Source organism: Athene noctua, chromosome 1 (genome assembly GCF_965140245.1).
Source record: "Athene noctua chromosome 1, bAthNoc1.hap1.1, whole genome shotgun sequence".
Classification (NCBI taxonomy): domain Eukaryota; kingdom Metazoa; phylum Chordata; class Aves; order Strigiformes; family Strigidae; genus Athene; species Athene noctua.
In genome coordinates this window covers 114,573,815-114,596,095 of record NC_134037.1, presented here as the reverse complement: position 1 = coordinate 114,596,095, position 22,281 = coordinate 114,573,815, and the positions used below count along the sequence as shown (strand labels likewise).

General features: G+C 43.6%; 1 protein-coding gene across 2 annotated transcripts; it reads right to left on the bottom strand.

The window, feature by feature from the left end:
• Positions 1-4,522: 4,522 nt before the first annotated feature.
• SNX5 (sorting nexin 5) lies at positions 4,523-21,960 on the bottom strand. 2 transcript variants are annotated; one of them, XM_074926634.1, is made up of 14 exons: positions 21,885-21,953; positions 20,175-20,274; positions 12,806-12,910; positions 12,218-12,328; positions 11,525-11,646; positions 11,074-11,197; positions 10,348-10,443; positions 9,389-9,494; positions 9,234-9,309; positions 8,354-8,393; positions 8,178-8,264; positions 6,915-7,074; positions 6,088-6,173; positions 4,523-5,081 (listed from the first exon to the last, which is right to left on the bottom strand). In XM_074926634.1, exons 3-14 carry the CDS (start codon positions 12,908-12,910, stop codon positions 5,034-5,036), a joined length of 1,161 nt encoding a protein of 386 aa, XP_074782735.1. In that variant the 5' UTR covers positions 20,175-20,274; positions 21,885-21,953; the 3' UTR covers positions 4,523-5,033. The 2 variants fall into 2 exon arrangements, with proteins under 2 accessions (XP_074782735.1, XP_074782727.1); XM_074926626.1 differs by lacking the exon at positions 20,175-20,274 and having other exon boundaries at positions 21,885-21,960.
• Positions 21,961-22,281: the final 321 nt, after the last annotated feature.

Here is a 22,281-nt window from a genome sequence, read left to right as displayed (position 1 = left end):
CGATGGAACAGAGAAGAGCTGAATAAACTGGGAATATGTTAAAAAAAAAACCCATAGTCATGATGAATCTCTTAATTAAACACCAATGATCATCTCAGGATAAGTCAGACTGCAGCTGAATTTCTGTCCCCAGTCAGGCCAGGGTGTTTAGCAGAGTTTCCCAGACTTGTAAAGCCAGCCATAGCTGCAGAACCACTGTGGTAAGCCCAGACCCAGCAACAACTAGCTTAAAGAGTCCATGCTCGCAGCACTTCCAGGCTTTCTGTATCCCAAAAGCACAGGAATCATTCCCTGCTTGGTTTACCAGCCTTAGCATCAGTCATGTATCTTCCTAGAACCATGAGTACTTGCATAAACCAGGGCAAACCAGCTCCTTATTGAAGTACATTCAACTCTTTAGTCATTCCTTTTCTAAGGCTACAAAACCATTTTATTGTACCACCTGGTGCACCAGGACACATTTATGAGTCTCTCTTACAGGAGCTGGTTAGTTCCCATCTGCAGTTTTCCAATATCTAGTATCCTGGTTTTGGCTGGAAGAGAACTGATTTTTTTCTTCTTAGTAGCTAGCGTAGTGCTGTGTTTTGGAGTCAATATGGGATTTGGTATGAGAAGAATGTTGATAATATACTTGATTTCTTAGCAACAACTAAAACCATCAGGACTTCTCAGCTTCCTGTGTCCTGGTAGTGTGCAGGTGCACGAGAAGCTGGGAGGGAGCACAGCCAGAGCAACAGACCCGAATTGGCCAATGGAATATTCCATATCATACAACATCATGCTCAGTATATAAATGAGGGCTCCCTCTCTTCTGGGATTGTGGTTTCAGGATTTTCCCTCCTCTGGGATTGCTAGCTGGGAACTGACTGGGCATGGGTCAGCAGGTAGTGAGCAATCACCTTGTGCATTACTCATTTGTATATGCTATTATTACTATTATAATAATTTTTATTCTAATTTTATTTTATTTCATTTCAATTATTAAACAGTTTTTATCTCAACCTATGGGTCTCCTTACCTTTACCCCTCCAATTCCGCCCTCCTCTGCAGGATGGGGATGACGTGAGTGGCTGCATGGTGCTTGGCTGCCATACAGGTTTAAACCGCAACCCCCAGATACTACCAACCCCTTAAGTACAATCGCTACCTGTTTCACCCACCCCAAAGATATTCTCATTTTAGTATGTCTGACCCACTGCAAGCACCATACCAAGACTGCAGCCTTCTACATCCAACTATCCTGCTGCCAGTGCCTCCTCAGTTTGCACTGTGATCCAGATCCACTGCTCTGTGCCCATCTTAACCCCGAGCTCTGCTCCAGTGGAGACAGCTGGCCAGATCAGACACCTGCAGCACCCAGGGACTTCAACAGCCATCAGTGCTTCTCTGCTCACTGTGCTAAGTGCTACCGCTGTCCAAGGACATGAATCACCTCCTTACTCTCTTACACAGAGCACACAACTGGGTTCCTCAGGATCCATGCTTCTGTTTGGAGGACAAAAAACATCTCCCCATGATGAAGAAAAAAAAAAAAGCTAGACTCCAAACTTACCTTACCATGTGGAGAAGGGAGCACTGTATCCTATAACACCCTACGCAGACCAGCAGCTGCACACCAGTAGGAACATTCTCCTTTGGAGGACAGTTTCTCTATGCTATCTCCTATAACACAGGCCACGAGCACAGCACCAGGGTACAAGGGGATGCACCTCTGCTACCAGCTGTGGTAAGAGAATATGCCTTTGACTGCAGACTGGAGATCTATACCTGCTGAGCTGCTACTGGGAGAACCCCCAGCTCATTTCAGACAAGGCAAGCTGGATTAGCAAAGACCAACTATCTAAACTTAGAGGGAACATGGCTGGAAGGATTGCCTAGAACTAACCTAAACACTTGTGCTGCAGGCCAGTGGCCTCCACATAGTACCAGCATCCGTTTTCATCAACAACACTAGAGCTGGATATCTAACAGCTTAAACTTGACCAGACATTAGTTTTCCCTCTGACCTCATTCAAATGGATAGAAAAGAACTGACATCTGTAGTGTGGGAGTCTTCACATCAGGTACCATCACAGCAGTGAGGCTTGTGCCTGTTCTCAAAAGCCAATCTGCAACCCATAAACCAGAGCAACATTGTAAAGGTAAACTACAGATGTGACCAGTAAGTGTATACTAGAGTCAATCCTGGCTTGGGACATCTATGAAACCCTGTTCTCATTCCTCCTAACCAGCCTTCTAAATTAACTCTCAGCAATATTTCTAAAAACTTACTTTCATACTGATGATAACTTGCCTTATCACACTGACTTGCCTATGCTGATCTCTGTTCTGCTAAGGCTTTATTCAAGGCCTTGCTATAAGGAAACTCAGGTCCAGCCATATTACATTAAAGATTTACATCCTTCCTTATGAGCAGACTGCCTACATATGCAGCTAATTTCTCTTATGTATCAACATATGTCCAACTGCCAGGTAAGAAACTGGGGTATGCCTTTCCAGTACTTCATTAGGACCAAGTCTGAGGGTAAACATCGTGCAATTTGTTACCAGCAGCTGTCCCAGCCTGCCACCCACTGGCCTCCAGGAACGTGATCTCTGTTTTAACTAGTATTTTCCAAGTCAACACGGTTCAGACATTGAAGCCGACTGCAATGCACCCTACCGGCATAGCTGACACAAAACAGCTTCCTTCAGAGCAACACTGTTATTGAGAGACTGCTTTATAGCTACTGTTTCTTGCAGTTATTGCAAATTAATTACAATAACTACAACACCAGTATAAAGCCATAATTACATCCACTTAAAGTCTTTTACATACTTTTAATCTGATCAGATTAATACTTTAATCCAAGTCAAGCCATGTCAAGAATTTGTAGTGCAAACCACACTAGAGCAAACATCTCCTGAAAAGGCTCTAATAGAATTTTTTTTTTTTTTAAAGAAAAGGTGTCTTGCTTAGCTTCAAACAGTTACTGGCAGTGCAAGCAGCTCACAATAGTCTACTTCTGGAGTAGGAACATGACAAATAACACTTTATGTCAAGAGTAGCTGCAGCCTTTCTCTGGGGGAAACAGAGGCCTTTGAACCAAGTTGAAGCAGTTTAGGATAAACACAGTCATAGCTCAACTTCTTCAGACTCAGCCTAAAGGCAGCTCAGTAGGCTGTTCCTTGCTACTGACTTTGATTCAAAGACCACTCAGCTACTGGAGCCAGGTTCAGAAAGACACAGCATAACACTAATATTTTTTAGTGTAGAACAGCATAAGCAAGATGCTATTTCTCCTATGCCCTAGGCAATAGGTGCAAAAGGGCATGAAGCAACCATGGCTTCCGAGTGTTACAGCACACTAGTAGCTCATCCTGGCACAGCTGGCATGCCAGCAGAGCCTAGGATGAAGCAACCAGCAACAAGGGCAAGAGGCACAATGTGCCTTTTTAGGCAAACCCAAAGCTTTGCCTGCATGAGTTGTCCAGCTCAGGACCACTAGTTGCACCAGGACAAATGGCTAGGAGCTTATATGACATCTGCCATAGGTAGCATCACTGCCACCTATCAGCTCTCTTCTATATAGGGACCACGTGTTCACAAGCACTATACTTATGTAGCTGCTGCTAGAACTGAGCTATTTGGGCAGAAGCTGAGCATGAACTCCAGAAGCCTTAATCAACCACAAATTGAAACTGTTCCAGTCAAACAAAGGTAAAAGAAGACAGAATTCAGACATTTTTCAGCTAGACTGCTGCAGGATGGTATGGTCTATAGGAGCTGCTCGGTTTTCACAGGGTACCAAAGAGAAAAAGCAATAGGTCGCAGAAAAGTAAACTATTGAACAATCCTTAAACACTGTCGCTGAGCTGCCCATTCTCAGAGCTTCACTGGTTGAAGCTGCTTCAGGCCATCTGCCCAGAGCATAGCCACACAGCCTACTTGGAATGTGCATGATTGGAAGTTTAGTCACAAGAAATTAAGAAAGGCTCAGATACTCATCTTACTGAGAAAGCTGCCTTTAGAAGGGTATGGCTCACTGACCTATATCCAGATAAGCCAAATGATAGCCCACCTGTAGAAAGATGACCACTGGAGTTTATAGGCTGGTTTACTAAGTTTAAAGAGGTTTATCTTACAGAAGACTGACTAGGACCATGCTTCCAGAAGCCCTGAAGTTTTAAACAGCCTCTTCCTGCTAGCAGGAGGTGTGAAGATTGACAAAATATGATGCATTGTAAAGCAGTCTGAAGGAGTCCAAGCCACCTATACATATCAATGATTTTGAAAGGCTTGGTTTCCTCTGTGTGCAGCATATAGGGAGTTTGAGAGCTGTTCAAACAACATGACCCAAAATCCCCACATTTCATGTCAATACCCATTCCAAGAACAATCCTCCTGAGTCAAATACTTATCTCTAGTGCTCTGAATGAAGAGCTCCAGGTAATGAGTAATTTGCAATAGTTCTGTGCCTGAAACCTCAGTTTGACATCCCACACAAAGTCTTGCCATACAACAACAGCTTGTTGTATCAGACATCTTTATTTGCTGTATTGCCCAAGTGTACAAATACCGAATGTAGTTATAGAAATTCAAAATATATTGTAGTAGAAATCTGTCTGAGAAGTGGAATGTTAAGATATTTACTTTATAAAATTACTACATTTATATAAGTCACTCCCACTTGCAAGCTTTAAATATATCAAGGCTATGAAGAGACAGATTACTTTATGATCCCACAAAAAAGGAATTCTTCTCAGAAAAGATTTTCTGCTAGATGAAGTCAGTCAGCAGCAAACTGATTTCTTCCATTTGACTCATTTTGAGTTATCAGCCAACAGGATGTTAGCTACATCCAGACAATTCATACACAATTTGGCTCTCATTTATACCAAGAAAGTCAATGTATCACTATCAACATATTTAAGTATTAGTTAAACAATCTCAGTGACAATATTTATTTTAAGCTAATGAAGTCAAGCCAATAAGTTGCCCCTGGCCATTGAGTGCAATTGATGCTTTTTTCACATTTTCAGAATAAGGCGCCTTAGTTCTTGAACAAGTCAATACAGCTTTGCAGGAGAGAGACATTGTTCTGGAAAGGAAGAGAATTAGTTTCAGATGAGTATGACTGATAATTTAAATCCTGCCTTCCACAATGATGTAACTTCTAAAATAGTAGGTCCATCCCAGGATTTTGTAGCCTGTGACAATGCTAAAGAGCTTATACTGCAGAGACAAGCATTCAGCAGTAAAGCAGCAATACCAGATCATACAGTCTGCAATCTGCCTCTTCCTGCAGGCCCGCAACCATGACTCTGTTTGTGGGAAAGAGGGGCAAGAGTAGTAAGTTTTATAAGTGGGTCAAACTGAGCAGCATCGTCAAGCCTCTCATGTCAAGCTCAGCACTGAAGTAGCTACCTGTAATGAAGTCCAGGACTCTCAGGGACTAGGAAATCAGACTTTCCTTCTTCAAAAGAAGCTGAGGATGCAGTTACCTCTCCCCAAGTTTTCCTGCTTTGTTCTCTACATTAAATTAACAGACCCTGTAACCTGTGTACTCTTTCCTGCGTTAAGCTGGCAGTAAATGGTGTGGTCTCCACAGCCTACCGTAAGCCTGCTCAGTAAAGCTTGGCAGAGGTTGCTACAAAGCCAGCTTCCTCCTTCACTGACAAGGCAAGCAAGATCACAAGCTGCAGGATGTTCTCTCACAGCACACAGGGACACTTGAAGCAGCAGCTGCCTCTAGATGCAGCAAAGGTCAAACCCACAGATTAGCTGCCTGATGGGAAGGTAAGTGAGCTGCTGTTTATTACCTGCAAAATTAAGACTTTTTGCTTGCAGTGCAATACGTTGGTGTCCTAGGAGCAATAAGCTGAGAACAGACTTTGTGTGGGACAGGTAAGACTACTAGCATTTGTTCTTTGTATGCACTACACCTACAAATTTTTTTCCCCTTTTCTTCCCCATTTCAGATCTCAGCTGAAGAGACTAGCTGTTCTATTTTACACTTCCTAGTTTTAAAGGGAACCCAGAAAATCCTCCAAGTTAACACAGTACTCCTCTCAAGCTATACCCGTTAAATTCCTAAAAGAACACACCTTTGCATGTTTTATTTCCAGTTCTGCCATTTCAATTAGGTTTTTGCGGAATGCTGCTATTCTCTTCTGTTTGAAGCTCATCAGTTCTACAGGGAAGAAAGAACAAAGATAAAAATAACATACAAGATGTGACTGAAGTTTTAGTAATGCCCCTTATGTTTCATGAATTCTGTTGTACAGCTCTTGTTACAGTATTTGACCACAGAAAGGTTCAAGATTTAGTCCTGCTGTTTCTAGCCAGAGATGCATTTGTCACATGACACAGACAAGCTGTTTCCTTGCTAGGATGTGAAAGACAAATATTTTGTAGGAAGACAACTGGAGTAAAACAGAAGCCACACAAGCTCTACAAGAACACAGAACATTTAAAAACCAAGAACATTAAAGGAGTAGCATGTGTACCATGAAAGCATGTTTCCTCTGTTTTACATTTTCCAAAGCAATCCACTAAGAACCAGTGCTTGAAACTCTTTATGAGTCACTCAGCTGTACTGGGACAGAGCAAAAGCCTGTTTGCGCAGTTCTAATTGAGATAAACAGAGCAATGTTAGTACTAGATCAACCTCAGCTGTAAGCCCTAGTATTTGCTTTCCAGACTGAACTCTTGTCCTCAGCATCCACCTGAAAGTAACTACTCAGGCTTCTCATTCAGACAATCATTCTTAAAAATATTTAGCTGCATTCATTTTACAGGCATCTGCGGTGGCCTTGGGATGTCCAGACTACATGTTTCAGTGTTCAGAAACCTTTCGTAGTTGAAGACCAGATGGAGACCTGGATTGAATTAAGATCTCCCTTCAGCATAAATACAGCAAAGCCTGTTTTACCTTGTTTTGCAGATTCTGAAATCTTCTCAAACTTCTGACAACAATCCTGTTGATGTGCCTCAGCCAGCCTGACGTCCTTGCTCTTTAGTCTGGCTTTATCTAAAGCTTTGTTAGAGTTTTCATAGTTGACAAGAGCCCTTGTACGTCTGTACAGAAGATCCTGAAAGCAGACAGCAATAGGGCATCAGATCCTTAAGAGGACTACTTCCCAAACTGAGGGTAAAGCTACCTTAGCAGCAGGAGGTTTCACTTCTGTCAGCACCAGATTCTGCTTCTTCCAACACGCTATTAGAACCTGCTATGCTCTTTGCATGGCAACAAGAATCTTTCACCTGTGCAGTGTCAAGTTTTCAAGGCAGTCACTTGTGCCTTAGTCCAAGAGCTACTCTAGGCATTGCTTCTTCCCTTAAAGTAGCTTTATCCTTCGGTGGGGTGGGTGTCTCCACTAAGGAGGAATAGCACTTCCTGAATTCCCTCTGTCTACTTCTAGTAAAGCATATACTATCTATTTTGTTGGAGATCTGACAGTTTGATTGAAGCACTGTACTAACCTAAACATGAGAAGCAGTACAGGTCTCAGCAGAAATTCCTTTCTAATCAAGCAACAGTATAGTCTTGATATCTAAATAGCAGTACACCACACAGAGGGAGCCTGTAGTGAACATTCCCAGGCACAGGACATTAGAGGTATGACATTAGATGAAGAGGCCCATCAGGTTATACCTAGATACCATTTATCAGCACAGTCACCCCCTTGCCAACTCAAATACTGATTAGAAAAGAGTTGCTGGCAAGGCTTTTGCAGTGACATCATCTATCAAACCCCTCCTGAACATCCAGACTCCAATAGCCTTCATATGTTAACATATATTCATGATAAAGTACTTTAGTCATTGGGATTTACTTCAGAATTTTTAATTTAGTAATCACTGGTTTTACTGACAAGTCATGAGTACTCAGGCAGGGTTAGAAGGCTGCTGCAGACTCAAATGCAGTTTGCTCTGACAGAAATTTATAGAGTTCCTCTCCACATACCAAAAAAAAAAAAACCCTGGTCAAAAATCTTAAAACAGCCCTTCTGTAAGAGGGCTGGACTGCAGCTATCCAATATGTAGTTTCTATATTCTGCTGTGGTTCAGGAGTACCAGGTTTTTCAAGCAAAACAAAGGTCCATCTTCCTGTCTTCTTAAAGCACAAAGAATACCATGAGTGAGTCATGATGCCCATAATAAAACTAAGCTTCAAAAAGAAAACTGTTCTCACCTTAGCAGCTTCTATATTGAGCATGTAGTATCTCAACAGTTCAGAGAGCTTTAAGTCTTCATCAGATGAAACTCTACTCTCTACCTTCTGCAGAAAAGATCAGATAGCTGGTATGTAACAGGAAGCAGCAACATCCAGATTGAGAGATTCTTTTTTCCCCCCAAAGCTTCTCTTACCCTGAGTCTCTCAAAAAGCTCAGCAACTTTCAACAAGTACCTGGGGGGGAGGGGAAAAAACACATAAATAAGTTTTAGGTATTTCTTAGTCTGATCAATTGGCAGAAAACCAAGAAGCTGAAGGCTGGAGTTTATTCCTGCCAACAGACCAAGACAAGGGCTTGAAAAGAACTCAGGTCTAGGCAGACACCTGGACAAAAGGTTCAATGCAAGAGGTGCCGGATTCCAGCCTAATAAAACTAGTACAGTTGAGCAGCTAGACACCACTTGAAGTAACAACACTGACCTCTAGAGCATAAAGGCCTTGTGGAGAATTCCCCTGCTGCTACTCTTCAAGAGGAATGAATTGCCTTGCTTATTCAGCTATATACTCTGTTTTAACATGGTTTTGGTAAATTGATAACAAAGTTGAGATGTGAAAGAATTCACTTCAGAAGAGGTGGCTAAGTTTCCATATCTTAAAAGAAACACTAGTATTCTGGAACTTTAAAGGTCCAGAAGCTACTACAGGCCTAGTGTAAGATGTGGCTGTATTTAACAGCACGTTAGGACACAAATGCATAATCTCTTTCTCCCATATTCTCTAGTAGTTTGTGACCTGAAAAAAATTCAAGGAGACTTCTGTTTAGAAGGAGCTTTGATAATCAGCACAGTTCAGCTCTAGTGCTAACTAGATGATATTTCGCTAGTTTAAGAGTCAGATGCAATTGATAGTTTCAGGTCTGCTGAAACAGGAACATCAGAGGAAAGAAAGCTTCAATGCCACTTGCCTACAATTCAAGAAACTTAAACCAGCTATGACTCAATCCCCTGGATTTTACAAAAGGAATTTGATATTCCCAGACTCAGCGTATGTTTATGAACAGTTAGAATTGCTTACTTTTTGATAACTGTAGGTTCTTCTAATGCCAGACTGTTCAAGCAAGCTGAAGTATAAATATAATCATCTGCAACATCTGCAAGAACAAGACAAGGTTTTCAGGCTGAAATCAGCAAGACTGTAAGGTCTTTAGAAAGGACTTTGAAAATATTCACTTTTATGAGATCTTGTCATCTTATCTGCTTTTGCACATGCATCCTTGATTCGGTTGTAGTAGTTCACAAGAAAAGTCTTCTCTTGCTCAAAAAAATCTTCTACTTCCTGAAAGAGAGTATGACCTGTTAAGTCAGTTACACTACTGCAGAATACAAGCTCTTCCCTTTTTTGGGAAGAGCCAAAGAAATGACCATAGCCACCTAAGCATTAAGCCCATCAATCTTTATTGATAAACAGAGTTCAAGACAAGATCCTGAGCCAAGATTTTGACAAACCAAGCCATCTGACAAGTTTCTTTTTCATGATTAAGTCAAGATGGACTTGACACAACTATTCAACGCTGCAGGTTGCCTGAAGCCACCAGTAAATTGGTATCAGACAGCCCTCAGGGCTACTCCCAGGCCTGCTGCAACACAGCTGCTAAACAGTAAGCAGTTTATAAGCTTGCTTCACATCCACACCAAACACTATGTACTGTAATGTTTCATGACATTGTGTTTAGGACAGCAAGTCTATTAGAAAGAGCTACCACAGCAACATGACAGAAAAGCTGAAGCTGGACCAGTTACAGGAGTCTTTGGTATTTGATCTTGTCTAATGCAAGCAGAAACCCCTAACTCGTGTCTGTTCAGAGCTCTGAAGAAGACAAAAGCCACAAGCACATTTGCTGAGGGTGTAATTCCTCCCTCACCACCAATATCAGGTGTTAAGGCAGCTCTTCCGCATCCACCAGAAACTTTAAATATACACTTAAATTTTTAACAGCCTATAGCTTCAATCTCTTATTTCCACAGAAGTCAAAATTAATATAGACTACTCCATCCGACTTGGGACAGCAGTAACAAGGAAGGTTAGCATTACTAACCGAGTCTCACGCACATAACTAACATCACTGAAGCAGGAAGCAAGAAAAAAAGAAAATCAAGATTAAGGTAGGTAAGTAAATCCACTACCTTACCTTGACTCCAGAGAAGAGGACTTCATCAGCACTCTTTACCACACTTTTTAAAAAGCCACCAAACATCTCTTTTGTATTTTTCCTCCGAACACTCAACTGCAACAGAGAGGCCAAGACAGCTTTAAAGTTATCCCGAAGGGGGAAAAACGTGACTATTTTGAGACTTGTAGTGTAGTAGCATTATTTATATCTAGCATATGACAGAGCAGGCTGATTCCCAGCTCTCCATAATACCTGTATAAGCTATATAAATATGGCTCATGTAACAAATGGCTTGACTACAAGTTGTTCAACTATTCTGTGCCACAGATTTTCCCATTCTTGAAAACAGCTCAGTTTCTCCTTACATATCTTAGATCAGCATCTACCACTCATAATTAGGTGTGACAAAACAGATACAGCACTAATGTTAATACACTTCCATTCTTCCATTTTAGGACTATGCAACACACAGCACAGGTACACCTGAACCATACTACTTCTTAAGATATTAAGACAAACTTAGCTTCCTAACCAACTTGACTAGGTTTAAGAAACACTATGATATTTACAGCAGAAAAAGGTCTAAAAGTCAGGCTTTCATCCTTTAATCATCTCACAGAACTATTGTCAATACCCACTTGCTGATGCTGCACATAGATTTACATAACATTCTGACTGAGCCCAGAAAAAGTGACAGCACTCCTAACATCTTGCCTCACTCAGAAAGAAGAAAAAGTGTCTTACGTCTTGATCATACTCCAGGAAAACATGAAAGTTGCGATCTTTGCTGAGCACAGGATGAGAAGAAATCCGCTGAAGGAAGATTTCATGTGATGACACAGTCTTCTTGAAGACAGCAAGGTATTCACTGGAAGGAAAGAACAGACTGAAATCCTCTTATACTGTCATCTTCAATGCACAAAGAATTGCTTTAAGTTTATCCATTGAAAATATCCAACAGCATGCTTCTGAAATAGCTAACTAGTGATAGAGAAGCCATTGTCAATCTCTTTAGCTAGGAAGTTCTCCATTTTGAGAGAAACTTGGCAACTCCCCAGCTTCAGGATTTTAAAGATTATGCAGCAACACGCACCCTTCACAAAACAGTCACACTCAATCAGTTCTCACCAAATAAGCTGCTTTTCCAGGAGGCTTCTCTAAGTGCAACTTTTGGCAGCAGACTCACTCTACTTACGCTTCTAGCTCTTGCTTCATTTTAGCAAACTCTTCCTTTGTCATAGACACTTCTCCTTCCCCTAGCTTCTGCATCTTCTCTCTGGGACCATCAAAGTCAGGCTTTGAAGGTGCTGGAGGTATCTAGACAAGGAATGGGTTAGTGATAGATGCTAGCAAATAAAGTTTTCCAAAATTACCAGCCTTCTCTGGAAGGAGGCCCTTTTGCCTGGTCATGGCAAGCCAGCAAGGCTGTGCACCCAGGAACTCTAGAGGCATGTTGATGTGTAGGTTCCCACTTGCCCTCCCAGCTCTGTGCTACCCCTGCCCCAGGAGGGAAACAAACCAAAAGAAATAGCCTCTGTAACCCACCCCATAGCCAGCCATCTTCTGTGGCCCACATGGCCTCCTAAAGAATTACAATAGGAGAGAGACTATATTTAATAGAGTATTTCACTGTGTCATCTTCAGGCAGATATTAATACTACCACAGAGTCAGGGATTCTCAGAGCATCAAGCTTTTTTGCTGCTCCAAGCTATATGAAAAGTTAACAGAGCCATACTACTCAAGTTGTTTAGGAATTAAGGCAAAAGTAAGCACAGGGAATACCCAAGCCATGAAACACTAGTAAAGCAGACTTCATAGCCTTACTAGTATGCACTTTAAATCACCACAGTCTTTTGTTTAGAAATACCTTTTTTAGGAAGTACTTACAATGAGTCCTGCATACTCTTCAGTTTCAGTGAGTGTATCATGCAGCCACACAAAGTCTTCATGCTGCCTTGTAACTGAAAACTCAGGGCTTTGAAAAGCTGGCAGTGTAGTCTGGAAGAGAAAATATAGAAGCCCTACTGTTTTGTAAATTAGTGCTTTTAGAAATAGTTCTGTCCATTTCCAAAGGAAGCTATTTTGCCTAGTAAGAGCCTCGCCTACTCCCTTTTAGATGAGCTGGCACTCATTTGAGAGTCTTACTACTATTTAAAAAAAAGGCACTGTTGTGGAACAGCATTAATGCAGTTTATTTTTTTGGTGAAGTTTGGCAGTATCTTGTTTCCCCATCCCTACCCCCTAGCCTTCTGGTGTCAAGCATTCCTTAGCAAAACCAATCTAGTGTATCAGCTACCTTGTCTGTATTTAGAGGGTGTTCTGAAGTTTCTGCATATATATACACCCTCAGGTCATCTTTAAATGGAAAACCTCCATCTAGTTGTTTCCTCAATTGCCAAGTCCATCTTTGTATTGCAAATACACAGGCTACTTACATAACATTTATGAAGACCTCTCTCTACCCCATGATCTTACCTTAGTATGCACAGTGAACTTCACTCTGTCCTTTTCACTTAGGGCATCAGGTATATCAATTTGGAGAGAAGGATCAACATTCAGATCTACAGATACAGACCTCATCTGCAACAGAATTCATAGTATAAGCCTTGGTCAAGCATCAAGTTTAGTGAAGCCAAACTGGTCATCAGCTGTCAAGCACACTACAGTAAATCACTGCCTCCAGGTACAGCGCACATGGACAGCCATAACAGCCTTGACACTACCTGCCCATCACTGTGACAAGCCTTCCCTTCCAAACATAGGAAAGGAAAAAGGCTTGTTATTTTGATATCTGAAGAACCAGTTTTTAAGAGTCCACATTAGAGGTATTGGGAAGTCTTCACAAAAGGAGCATCCTCCTTCCAGTGCTTCTCCAGCTTATTTACTTGGAGCACATCAAGCCAAAGCCTATTATGCCATTCAGAAGATGGCAACAACCCTAATAATAGCTCTCTTGATTATCCTGTGCCTCCACAATACACGCCAGAACAGCTCTTAAAACCCTAGTCCTGTGATTTGTTTCATCACCCCTAGATCAGAGAGCTGCTTTAAGGCAAGAAGAATTGTTTTTATCTATTACAAATAGCAAGCCGTAGGCAAGAGCCTCATACTCGCTCACCAGGCCAGACTGGCCACCACTGCCATTCTGATCTCCCAGAACTGCCACACATGTTCCAGTAGCTGTTCTGAAAGGTGCAGAGGCTACATTCTCTGATCTTGGGGAGAAGCGGCACACAAAACCTCTTTAGGCTGCCATAAAGTCTAAGAGCAAGATGCTTGTTCTTGGGTTTTGGTCCTGTTTCTGGAACTGTGGCACTATCACTGGATCTGTTTCATCTTATTTTCAGGATACTCAGCATCATGTTATACATTGCTGCTAGAACATACATTCGCTGTGAAAGAAACCCAATTAAGCTTGTACAAGATCTAGCCTCAAAAGGTATCTGAACTTTGCTTTACAAAAAAACTATTTATTGCTGGTAACTGCAAGTCTCTTCCTCTCCTAAATTCAGGTTTTGTCTCACCTTTTCTAGATGAAGCTTTGTGTCTGGCAACACTTTCATGCTATTTGTCTCCACTCAGAGCACCTGGGAAGGGGTTTCTGAGCATGCTGTGTGAGGCACCTCAGAGCTATCAGGTTCAATAAAGGCCCTACTTGCCTTCCCAGTGCTTCAGACAGGCCTTAAACAGAACCAGCATCTTCCTTTAGGGATTTATTTCTTCATTCCAACATCTTGCACCAAGAATATAATTTCAACTGTACTTAAAACTTTTCTATAGCAGTGGAATAGCCTTCTGTGGAAGATGCTCTAGGTTACATACCACTAATATCCTCAAATCATAGTCCTACTGAAATGTCTTACAAGGACAGAGCTTTCCGACTCAGAGCAGACAAGGCCTTGATGCTCAGCATGCCACCCTGTTCTGGGAAGCCAGGGAGGCAGCCAGGCTGCACTCATAAGCAATAAGATTCAGCAGAGCCACCAACCCATTTCTCCCTCTGGTTTACAATACAAACTCCCTTTATCAAGTCATATTTCACTGCTCATACCCAGCCATTGAAGACAAATGGCTTCAATTCCCTACATGACCTCAGAAGCAAGCAAAAAAGTTTAGGCATACCCAGCACAGATTACCAAGATTAATGCACACATCCAGTTTTTACATCTAGTAGAACCATGTACTTATACACCAAGGAATAGACTTTCAAAAGCTATTAGACACTAGTGATCACCAGGTTCTATATTCTAGAAGCACACAGGAACCTTAGCCTACCACATTATAGTGGTTCCTGTGCCACAAAACCCATCTTCTAAGAGGCCCTCCCTTCAGTGCTGCAGCCTAACAAATCATTTTTGTTTTCTGCAAAAGGGAGAAACTGCCAGATATCAAGGTCACAACACAGGAAGTTTGCTGAAGAGTGATTGTCAGAGCCAGGCTGAATCCCGAGGTTATCCTTTAGAGATAATTGTGAACACCTTCCCAGGAAAGCAAGCTAGAGAACTGGGCCATGACTGATACTATTTCACTGCCTTGCAGCATATTAGTGCACAGACCCCACCAGCCCAGGAGCTCACCCCCACCACCTCCTAAGCACATCTTTCAGCACCAAAGCCCACAAGCAAACAGTGCCAGACAACATCTGAGCACTCTTGTATCACAGATTGCTTGAATGCTGCCTTAAGCTTCCATAAAGCTGCCTAAGAACTGTTGAGAGGTTGTCCTTTATAAGGTGAAGCTTGGCTTCCAAAAGCTTTGGAAACTCCCTCTCCCTAGTCTGGCCATCTGTGTGCTGCAGTCCAGATCTGGTAGACAAGTCTCTCTCCAGCCACCTGCAGAGGACCCAGCTGTCAGGCTAGGATGCATTTGCCTCTATGTGGCCTGCCCCTGCCTAGACTCCTGCTACCACTGATGGTTACTGCTGTCATCTATGATCTGTCTCATGTGTAAGTGAGGGACACCCCAGTCACTGTACCGTCCTCCTTCCAGCCATGCTAAAAAGACTTCTGTCTGCTGCATACTGGCTGTTAGCTAGAGCTAAGAAGAGACAGGTAAGAGATACAGCTTTTTAAGCCTTATGACTATGGAAAGACTTCATATGGAGCAGAATGAGCCTCCCATTCTGACTTCCGTAGGACAGAAGGCTTTTATACCATGCTGAGTACTGCCTTGGCAACCAGCAAGTATGTTGAGCTTACAGGGCACACCCTAGAACACAGTTCCTAGCAGTCCCAGCACTGCTCACATCCAAATGGACGTGGTGGGACTCCAATAGCACAGTCATCTATCTCCAGTCACCCCATGGGACAGATTATTGTATTCCCCTACAGGCATGAAATTCTGGTAGTCGCTAGGAAGGCACAGACCAAACAGCACACAGGTGCATGGCCCAGAGGTCACTGACACTGGTTTGGGCAGAAGCTGCCTCATTCAAGCACTGGAGGAAGGATAGTTAGAAGGCCACCATTCAGAAACTAGTTTCACCAGGAACACAGCTCACTGTCTGTTGCCAACTGAATGAAAGGCAAGTTGGTCAGTGTTTTCCAGCCAGATAACACTAGCAGGCAAAGCAGTGAGATACGGACCCCAGTGTTTTGCATCCTGCTTACTTATCTTTGCTGTCCAAACAGGATCAGCAGTGCTAACAATATGAACTGCTGAGTCTGGAAAGTATGATAAGCCAAAGGAAACCGCTTCCTCTCAGCTAAACTAAGGAAAGGATTACACAAATCAGCCAGTCCTGAATTTGTGAACTTTCTTATTATTCTGGTGGAGAAAGTAACCCATGATTAGATGCTGTCTGCACACCCCTCCATGCCTAGTAGTTGTCTGCACAAGAGGTGGACAGGTATGGACACAAGATGGTATTGCTATGTCAGATTAAAGCAGTTCACTCATCACAGGCATTTCTCCCCTGCACTAGCACCATAAACTGCAGAAGGAATGGGGCAAGCACACGTAACCTACAGCTTCAGCAATCTCCTGGAATGCTACTGCAGGACAGCTTATTGCCCCAGCAGGGCCTTCTGCAAGCAGAAGCAACTGGGAATCAGTAGCAGTGCTCAGCTGTGCACTCCAGAGCAGTATGTACTATACATGAGGCCCGAAGTGTGAGACCAGCCCAGAAACAGGACAAGAGTCAAGAACACCCCTTATATACACTGGTGGGATTCTGCCCCTCAGGACTACATGAAGCCCCTACCTCTCCTACCCTCAACATCTGCTGTAAGTGTACATGATCCAGCCTATACTCAAAGGCCACTGCAGGCTCAAACATCAAGTATATCACTGTTTGAAGACAGCACAGGATTATCACCTCTACCCTTCCAGAGTCTAGTCTTCAGTGAAGGACCTGAAGCCATATGAAACAGAGGCTTACAAAAACACCGGTCTGCTCTAATCCTGTGAAGGTCACTGTGGGCTCCTAACTCCACGCCAGAGACCTTTAAGATTACACAATCATGGCAGCAAGGCTCAGACTACAAAGAGAGCATTCACACTGCCTGACTTCAGAAGGACTGAGTGTTTTTTTCCCCCCCTACAGAAAGTGCTGGAGCAGCATTTCTCCACTGAACTGGAAGCAGAAAGCCCCTCTCCTGTTACCACAGCTCTATAAAGCATCAACCCAGTAAGCACCTAAAGGATATGTTCCACACCAACCCTTGATCAACACAAGCACCTGCTCCTGCAGCCTTAGCAGCTGAACATTCAGGACCTTCCATTCCACCAACCCTCCTACACCCATCCTACAGGCAGGAATGAGGACCAATTTGCTTATGGTCACATGAAGGCTGTGCAGAGCAACGGAATTAAACTTTCATCTCCAGGCCCCAGGCTTGTTCCTTTATCACAGCAGTCACCCAACCCAAGGCCTTCCCAGGAAGCCACTCCATCTTAGCTCTCTAGCCTGCCATGTCTGGCAGCTCCTTCATATCTGGAGGCATTTCTCTGCTAGGACATCATTGCTTCTTCCCTGCACTCCAGGCAGAGGGCAAGAGAACTGAAGCTTCCCCATCCCAGTTACCAGAAACCAGTCTGTAACCCCACAGCCTCAAGGGGATATAATCCAAGCTCAGCAGCTGGTAAGAGATTATTCTTTACTTGCAGCTCATGACTCAAGTACAGAGGATGGTGACTCCTGGAGCAGCACAGTGGGAAACAGCTGGGTTGGGCTGCAAACTGAAACACTCATCCAAACCCAGCAGTGCCCCACTTTCACCTCTCATTTCCCTTTCTCAGAAACAGCTTAGATGCTTCTGGTTTGCAATAACTACATCAACTGTTACAGCTTCTTTGATGCCTTCCTTGTATTGGGATCCCCAGGGCTTGAAGATTCAAGAAAAACTTCTCCCTGTTCAGTAAAGATACCATCCACTACAACTCTGACCTGGAAATTAGAACAAAACATCAAGCAGAGCTCTCCACAATAACACACAGTCATTATATTGATTGTTTCTAGGCATCAGGACCAGAAGACTAAAACCAGATATTATGGCACCAATTAGAATGCTATGATAATCAATTAATCTGGAAGACCAAGAGAAGAGACAGCAGAGAGCATTACTGCAACCAATCCAGGTAGAGTTTGACAGAATTTGCTTTTTTCTATTGCTTAGAGATGTTAAAAAACCTGAAGCTGGATCATTTAAGTACAATCCAGTGATGACCACTAGCTACCCAGGCTTCAGCTTGACAGACATAAGTTTCTGATCAGGCCTCACCCAATGCAAAACTTCTTCACGCTTGCAGGCAACCAGTGGAAGGAAATGCCCTCAGCCACTGAAGCTGCTTAGTTCTGTTGAGTGGCCTTCGCTGCTGCTTTTAAAGTTACACCCTTTGCAGTTTTAGCATTAGTTCTAGATGACTCGATGTTACTTCTGCATTCTAACAAAAGAATCTGCCAGTGCAAGCAACTGCGTACAACATCCGATTGCTAGCGAAAGAATCCGCATTTGTTCTCAAAGTCAGATCAATCCAGGGGTTTTCCATATAGCTGGGCTCCCAGAAGGAGCAAGGAGCCCTTCCACAAGGGTTTACATGTCAGAGCTTTCCGCTTATTGCCAGCTTCCTTATAAAAAAACCTCTTCTCTTACTGATCACCTCCCTGCTGTCATTCAAGCAAGAACCACAAACAAGACTTCCGTAGTAATTACATCTGCCACTACCCAGAACCCATTACTTTTTACAGAGTTGTCTTGCTAATTAAACCAGTTTTAGCGCTCTCTGGAGAGCACTTAGAGATCATGTTTTCTGGCAGTTTATACAGAGTCATCAATTCCAGAGGGCCTTGTTCTGACACCCAGGGGTTAACCAGCAGACTTACAGAGTATCTGTCCAGCAGATATTAGTGGTGTTAGTTGCTGGAACTACATTTCAATCATATTCAGCACAAGTAGCTTAAGTTTCCCTTTAATCAAGATATTAAAAATGTCTGAAAGTAGACTGCATGCCTACAGCAGTAAATATCCAATGCAGTAGATGTGAAGCCTTGATTTTGCAGCCTTTATGACAGACTTGCTATTAGCTCTGACATTCAGCTGAAACAGTCCTGAAGTAGTCTGAGTTACATATAAACAGGAAAATTGAACTAGTTTTCGTGTTGCTACTTATGCTACAGAAAATGCCTTCCCAAATTTGTGACTTCAGACTGTAGAACTCCAGTGATGCAATGGTTTAATTATTTTGCTTAAAAGACAGAGGGAATAACAGCTCAATTTAGTTGCACTGAAATGGTATTTCTCACCAAGTGCAGTGCTTGCCAAGTATGCAGAAGGCAGCCTCTATAGCCAGAGCACCTGTTGCCACTGGCTGTGCAATAAGCTGGCCTGATCACTTAGCTCTCCTGTCAGAGGGATCTCTGCATCCCTCTCTGCAGAAACCAAGCGGTCACACACCTTCTTACAGAGGAAAGGACACTATCAACCTTCAAGGATCCCATATTCCAACCAAAAGTCGCTCCCAGCTCAAAAGGTCAAGCAACAGCTTTGGCAGTGCAGGCCAAATCCACCCTGATGCAGCAGTCTGCCTGCAGAGCACAGCCTATGGCTAAGCACTTTTAGCCCATATGCCATCTGTAACATGAAGCATGCCCAGCTAAAATGGAAATTGTGCAACAGAAGCAAGCCTCAAACTCATAGTCAGCATCTACAAGAATGTCTTGCTCATCTCCTGCAGCAAGGCTGGAGCTGGTGGTCAGGAGTCTCAGCAATACAGCCTCACCACGCCCTCTTTACCTCCCATGGATTTGAAACCAAGTCATCAGCCCAAACTGCTGGGCCATCTTCATGGAGGCTTTATGTCCTTGACAATGCATTATCCTTATCCAGCATCCTTCACCTTGCTAGCAGTTCATTTCCCTAGCTGCTCTGGGCCCAGTAGCAAACAGAAGCAGTTTTCTTGCAAATCATAAGCAAGATCTAATGCACCCTCATTCCTTCCAGAATATGTAGCAGAAGTTGTCCAGCTCTGATAACCACTGTTGGGAGTGATAACAGCAAATCCTAGGCTATGATGTATCATTCTGACAGTGAAGACTGTTCTGAGAGAGTGGCTACAATACTCACTCTCAGTATTTTGCTGTAGAACAGTTTAACTGCAGACTGGAGCCTTTACAATACTATCAAGTCATTGACATTAAGAAATACCAGAGTATTTTCACAAGCTTAGCTTGGCGCTCCCACTACTCACTTCACTTTCTGAAGGGCCTTTTCCTTCCCATGATACATTACACAGTATTTCCCACTGCACTTCCAATCACCCTCATCCTACCCTCCCTTCCTCTTCCTACATACCCTGATCCTCTCCTGCTTCACTACCTCAGGGTCATTTTTTAGTTTATACTTACCAATGATTCCTATTCAAGGTTAATACCTAATGAAGATTCCTTTATAGTCCTAGGCTTTATCTACTGGCCACACACCAGTTCCATGTTGCTGTTTCCTCACCTAAACAGAAACAGACAAGATAGGAGTATTTCTATCTTCCCCCTGCTGCTGGAATCCCAAGACAGCCCTACTACCTGAAACAAGCTAGTTAATCTTTGGCCATTGAGTTTACAGCTACTCCAGCCCTCATCACAAGAACATATTCCCCTCCCCCCCAATATTCCCATCTGTTAAGTTAGAAAGGGCACATAAACACTCAAAGTTACCAATTGCTGCATGACAGTTGATGTTTTACCCATCACCTGCAGGTCCTGCAAGCCTATAAAGACTTGCACTCAGTATTCTCAAACAGCAGATACTTTAATAGTTTCACATGCAGCAGAAAAAGGTTAAGACACTGGCTAGGTCACAGCTCAAAGCAAGTAATTAAAAGACACTTGTTCAACAAACTTTTGCCTGTTCCACAGGATCAAGAGTGTTTTAAAAAAATTCATGTGCAAGAGAAGCAGATGAAAGGAAGTTATCTAAAAAAGTTATTAAAGGCAGGCATATTTCTAGCCCTCAAGTCAGCTAATATACATCTTCCAAAAAGCTGGAGAAAACACATACTGAAAGACACAAGCCACCTTAACAGCTTAAAACACATCTTCCTACAAGCAAGTTAAGCATAGTCACAATGCAAAACTACATTCAGATGTAACAGTATGGACGTCATTCTCTGCATAGGCAGCTCACTGGCTGTTACAGAGGTATCTCACTTTTTATTCAAGGTGTGTTGGGGGTAGTTATTAAACCAGGCAGGCTAAGCTAGGCAGCTCATCCAGTATGAGAAGTAATTCCAAGCACTGTCTACATACATACACATTAAATCACAAAGTTCCTACTTTATCATTTAATTTGCATTTCCTCTGAGAGGTTGAGTCTCAACATTGGATAACGCCTCCTGCTCCCTCAGAGAGAAAACATAAGGCTCCTTGGTACTTAAAACTTCAACACCACTACAGAGAAAGGAAAACTAAGTCAGCTACTGATACGACAACTAAAGCAAAGAGGCATCACGGCTGAAGTGACAGGTGACCATCTAATTAATACAACCAGGAAGGCTGGTTACAGACACACAAGGCAGCCGACCCACTGAAGATCAAGTTTAAACGCCTCTAGCAGAAGTGCCTACAGCACTTCATTGCTAATGCCCAGCCACGGGTCCTGACGAGCTGGTCCCACTCCTCCATCCCAGCGGCAGGCCCAGCTCCAAGGCCCCGTTTGTCACCCTGCTCCCGCCACAAACTGGGTGCTCTTCTCACAGCCGGCACTGCCTTACGGCAGCTACAGAGCCCTTCCCTTCTCCTCCTTCCCACTCTAGTTTTCCTTCTTTTTCCACAACCCTTCACCTATCTCGGGGCGGCTCTTCCTTCAGGGGCAGCACCTCACACTCACGCTGACCACCTACCCTCAGAGGGCCTTGGGTACGGGGAGCAAGGAGCACTAAGAAAACTAATATTTAAAAAACAAACCCCAAAACGAGCAAAAATAAAAACCAGTCACTGCTCCGATGCTGCCGGGAGGAGAGAAGGCTGGGAGCCCCCTCACACCTCGCGGGGCCAGCATGGGGCCGAGTGCGGCCGCATCCGCACAGCCCGCCTCAGACGGAACCGGGCCGCCGCCCTCACCTTGTTCTGCGCGTCCTCCCGGAGCAAAGCCATGTCACCCAGACACAACCAGCCGCTCACCACCCTCCCTGCTGCCGCCGCCGCCTCATATAGCCCGGGGCGGAGCCGCGGCCGCCTCACGCCGCCAGCGACACACCCCCGCTGTACCGACAACCCCCGCTACCGACAGGGGCGGCGGCCATCTTGGGTGAGGGCAGGGCGCCGCTTGCCTTCATCCAAGATGGCGGCACAACAGGGTGGTTTTGGTTTTATTCCCTGCTTTTAAAGATTTGGGTTATTATCTTCAGAGCTTTTCAAAGGCGACTCAAAAAAAGCGAAAAACGCACCCCCACACACTCTCTGGGGCCCCAGAGCCGAGCTGTCCCTAGGCGCAGGGCCGAGAAGGGGCCGGGGTTGG

Coding starts and splice junctions, on each gene's coding strand:
- SNX5 (XM_074926626.1), bottom strand. CDS start 21,917: ATGGCTTTGCTCCGGGAGGACGCGCAGAACAAG. Junction 8,394..9,233: donor GAACCTACAGTTATCAAAAA/GTAAGCAATTCT, acceptor CCTCCCCCCCAG/GTACTTGTTGAAAGTTGCTG. Junction 6,174..6,914: donor TTCAGAATCTGCAAAACAAG/GTAAAACAGGCT, acceptor TCTTCCCTGTAG/AACTGATGAGCTTCAAACAG.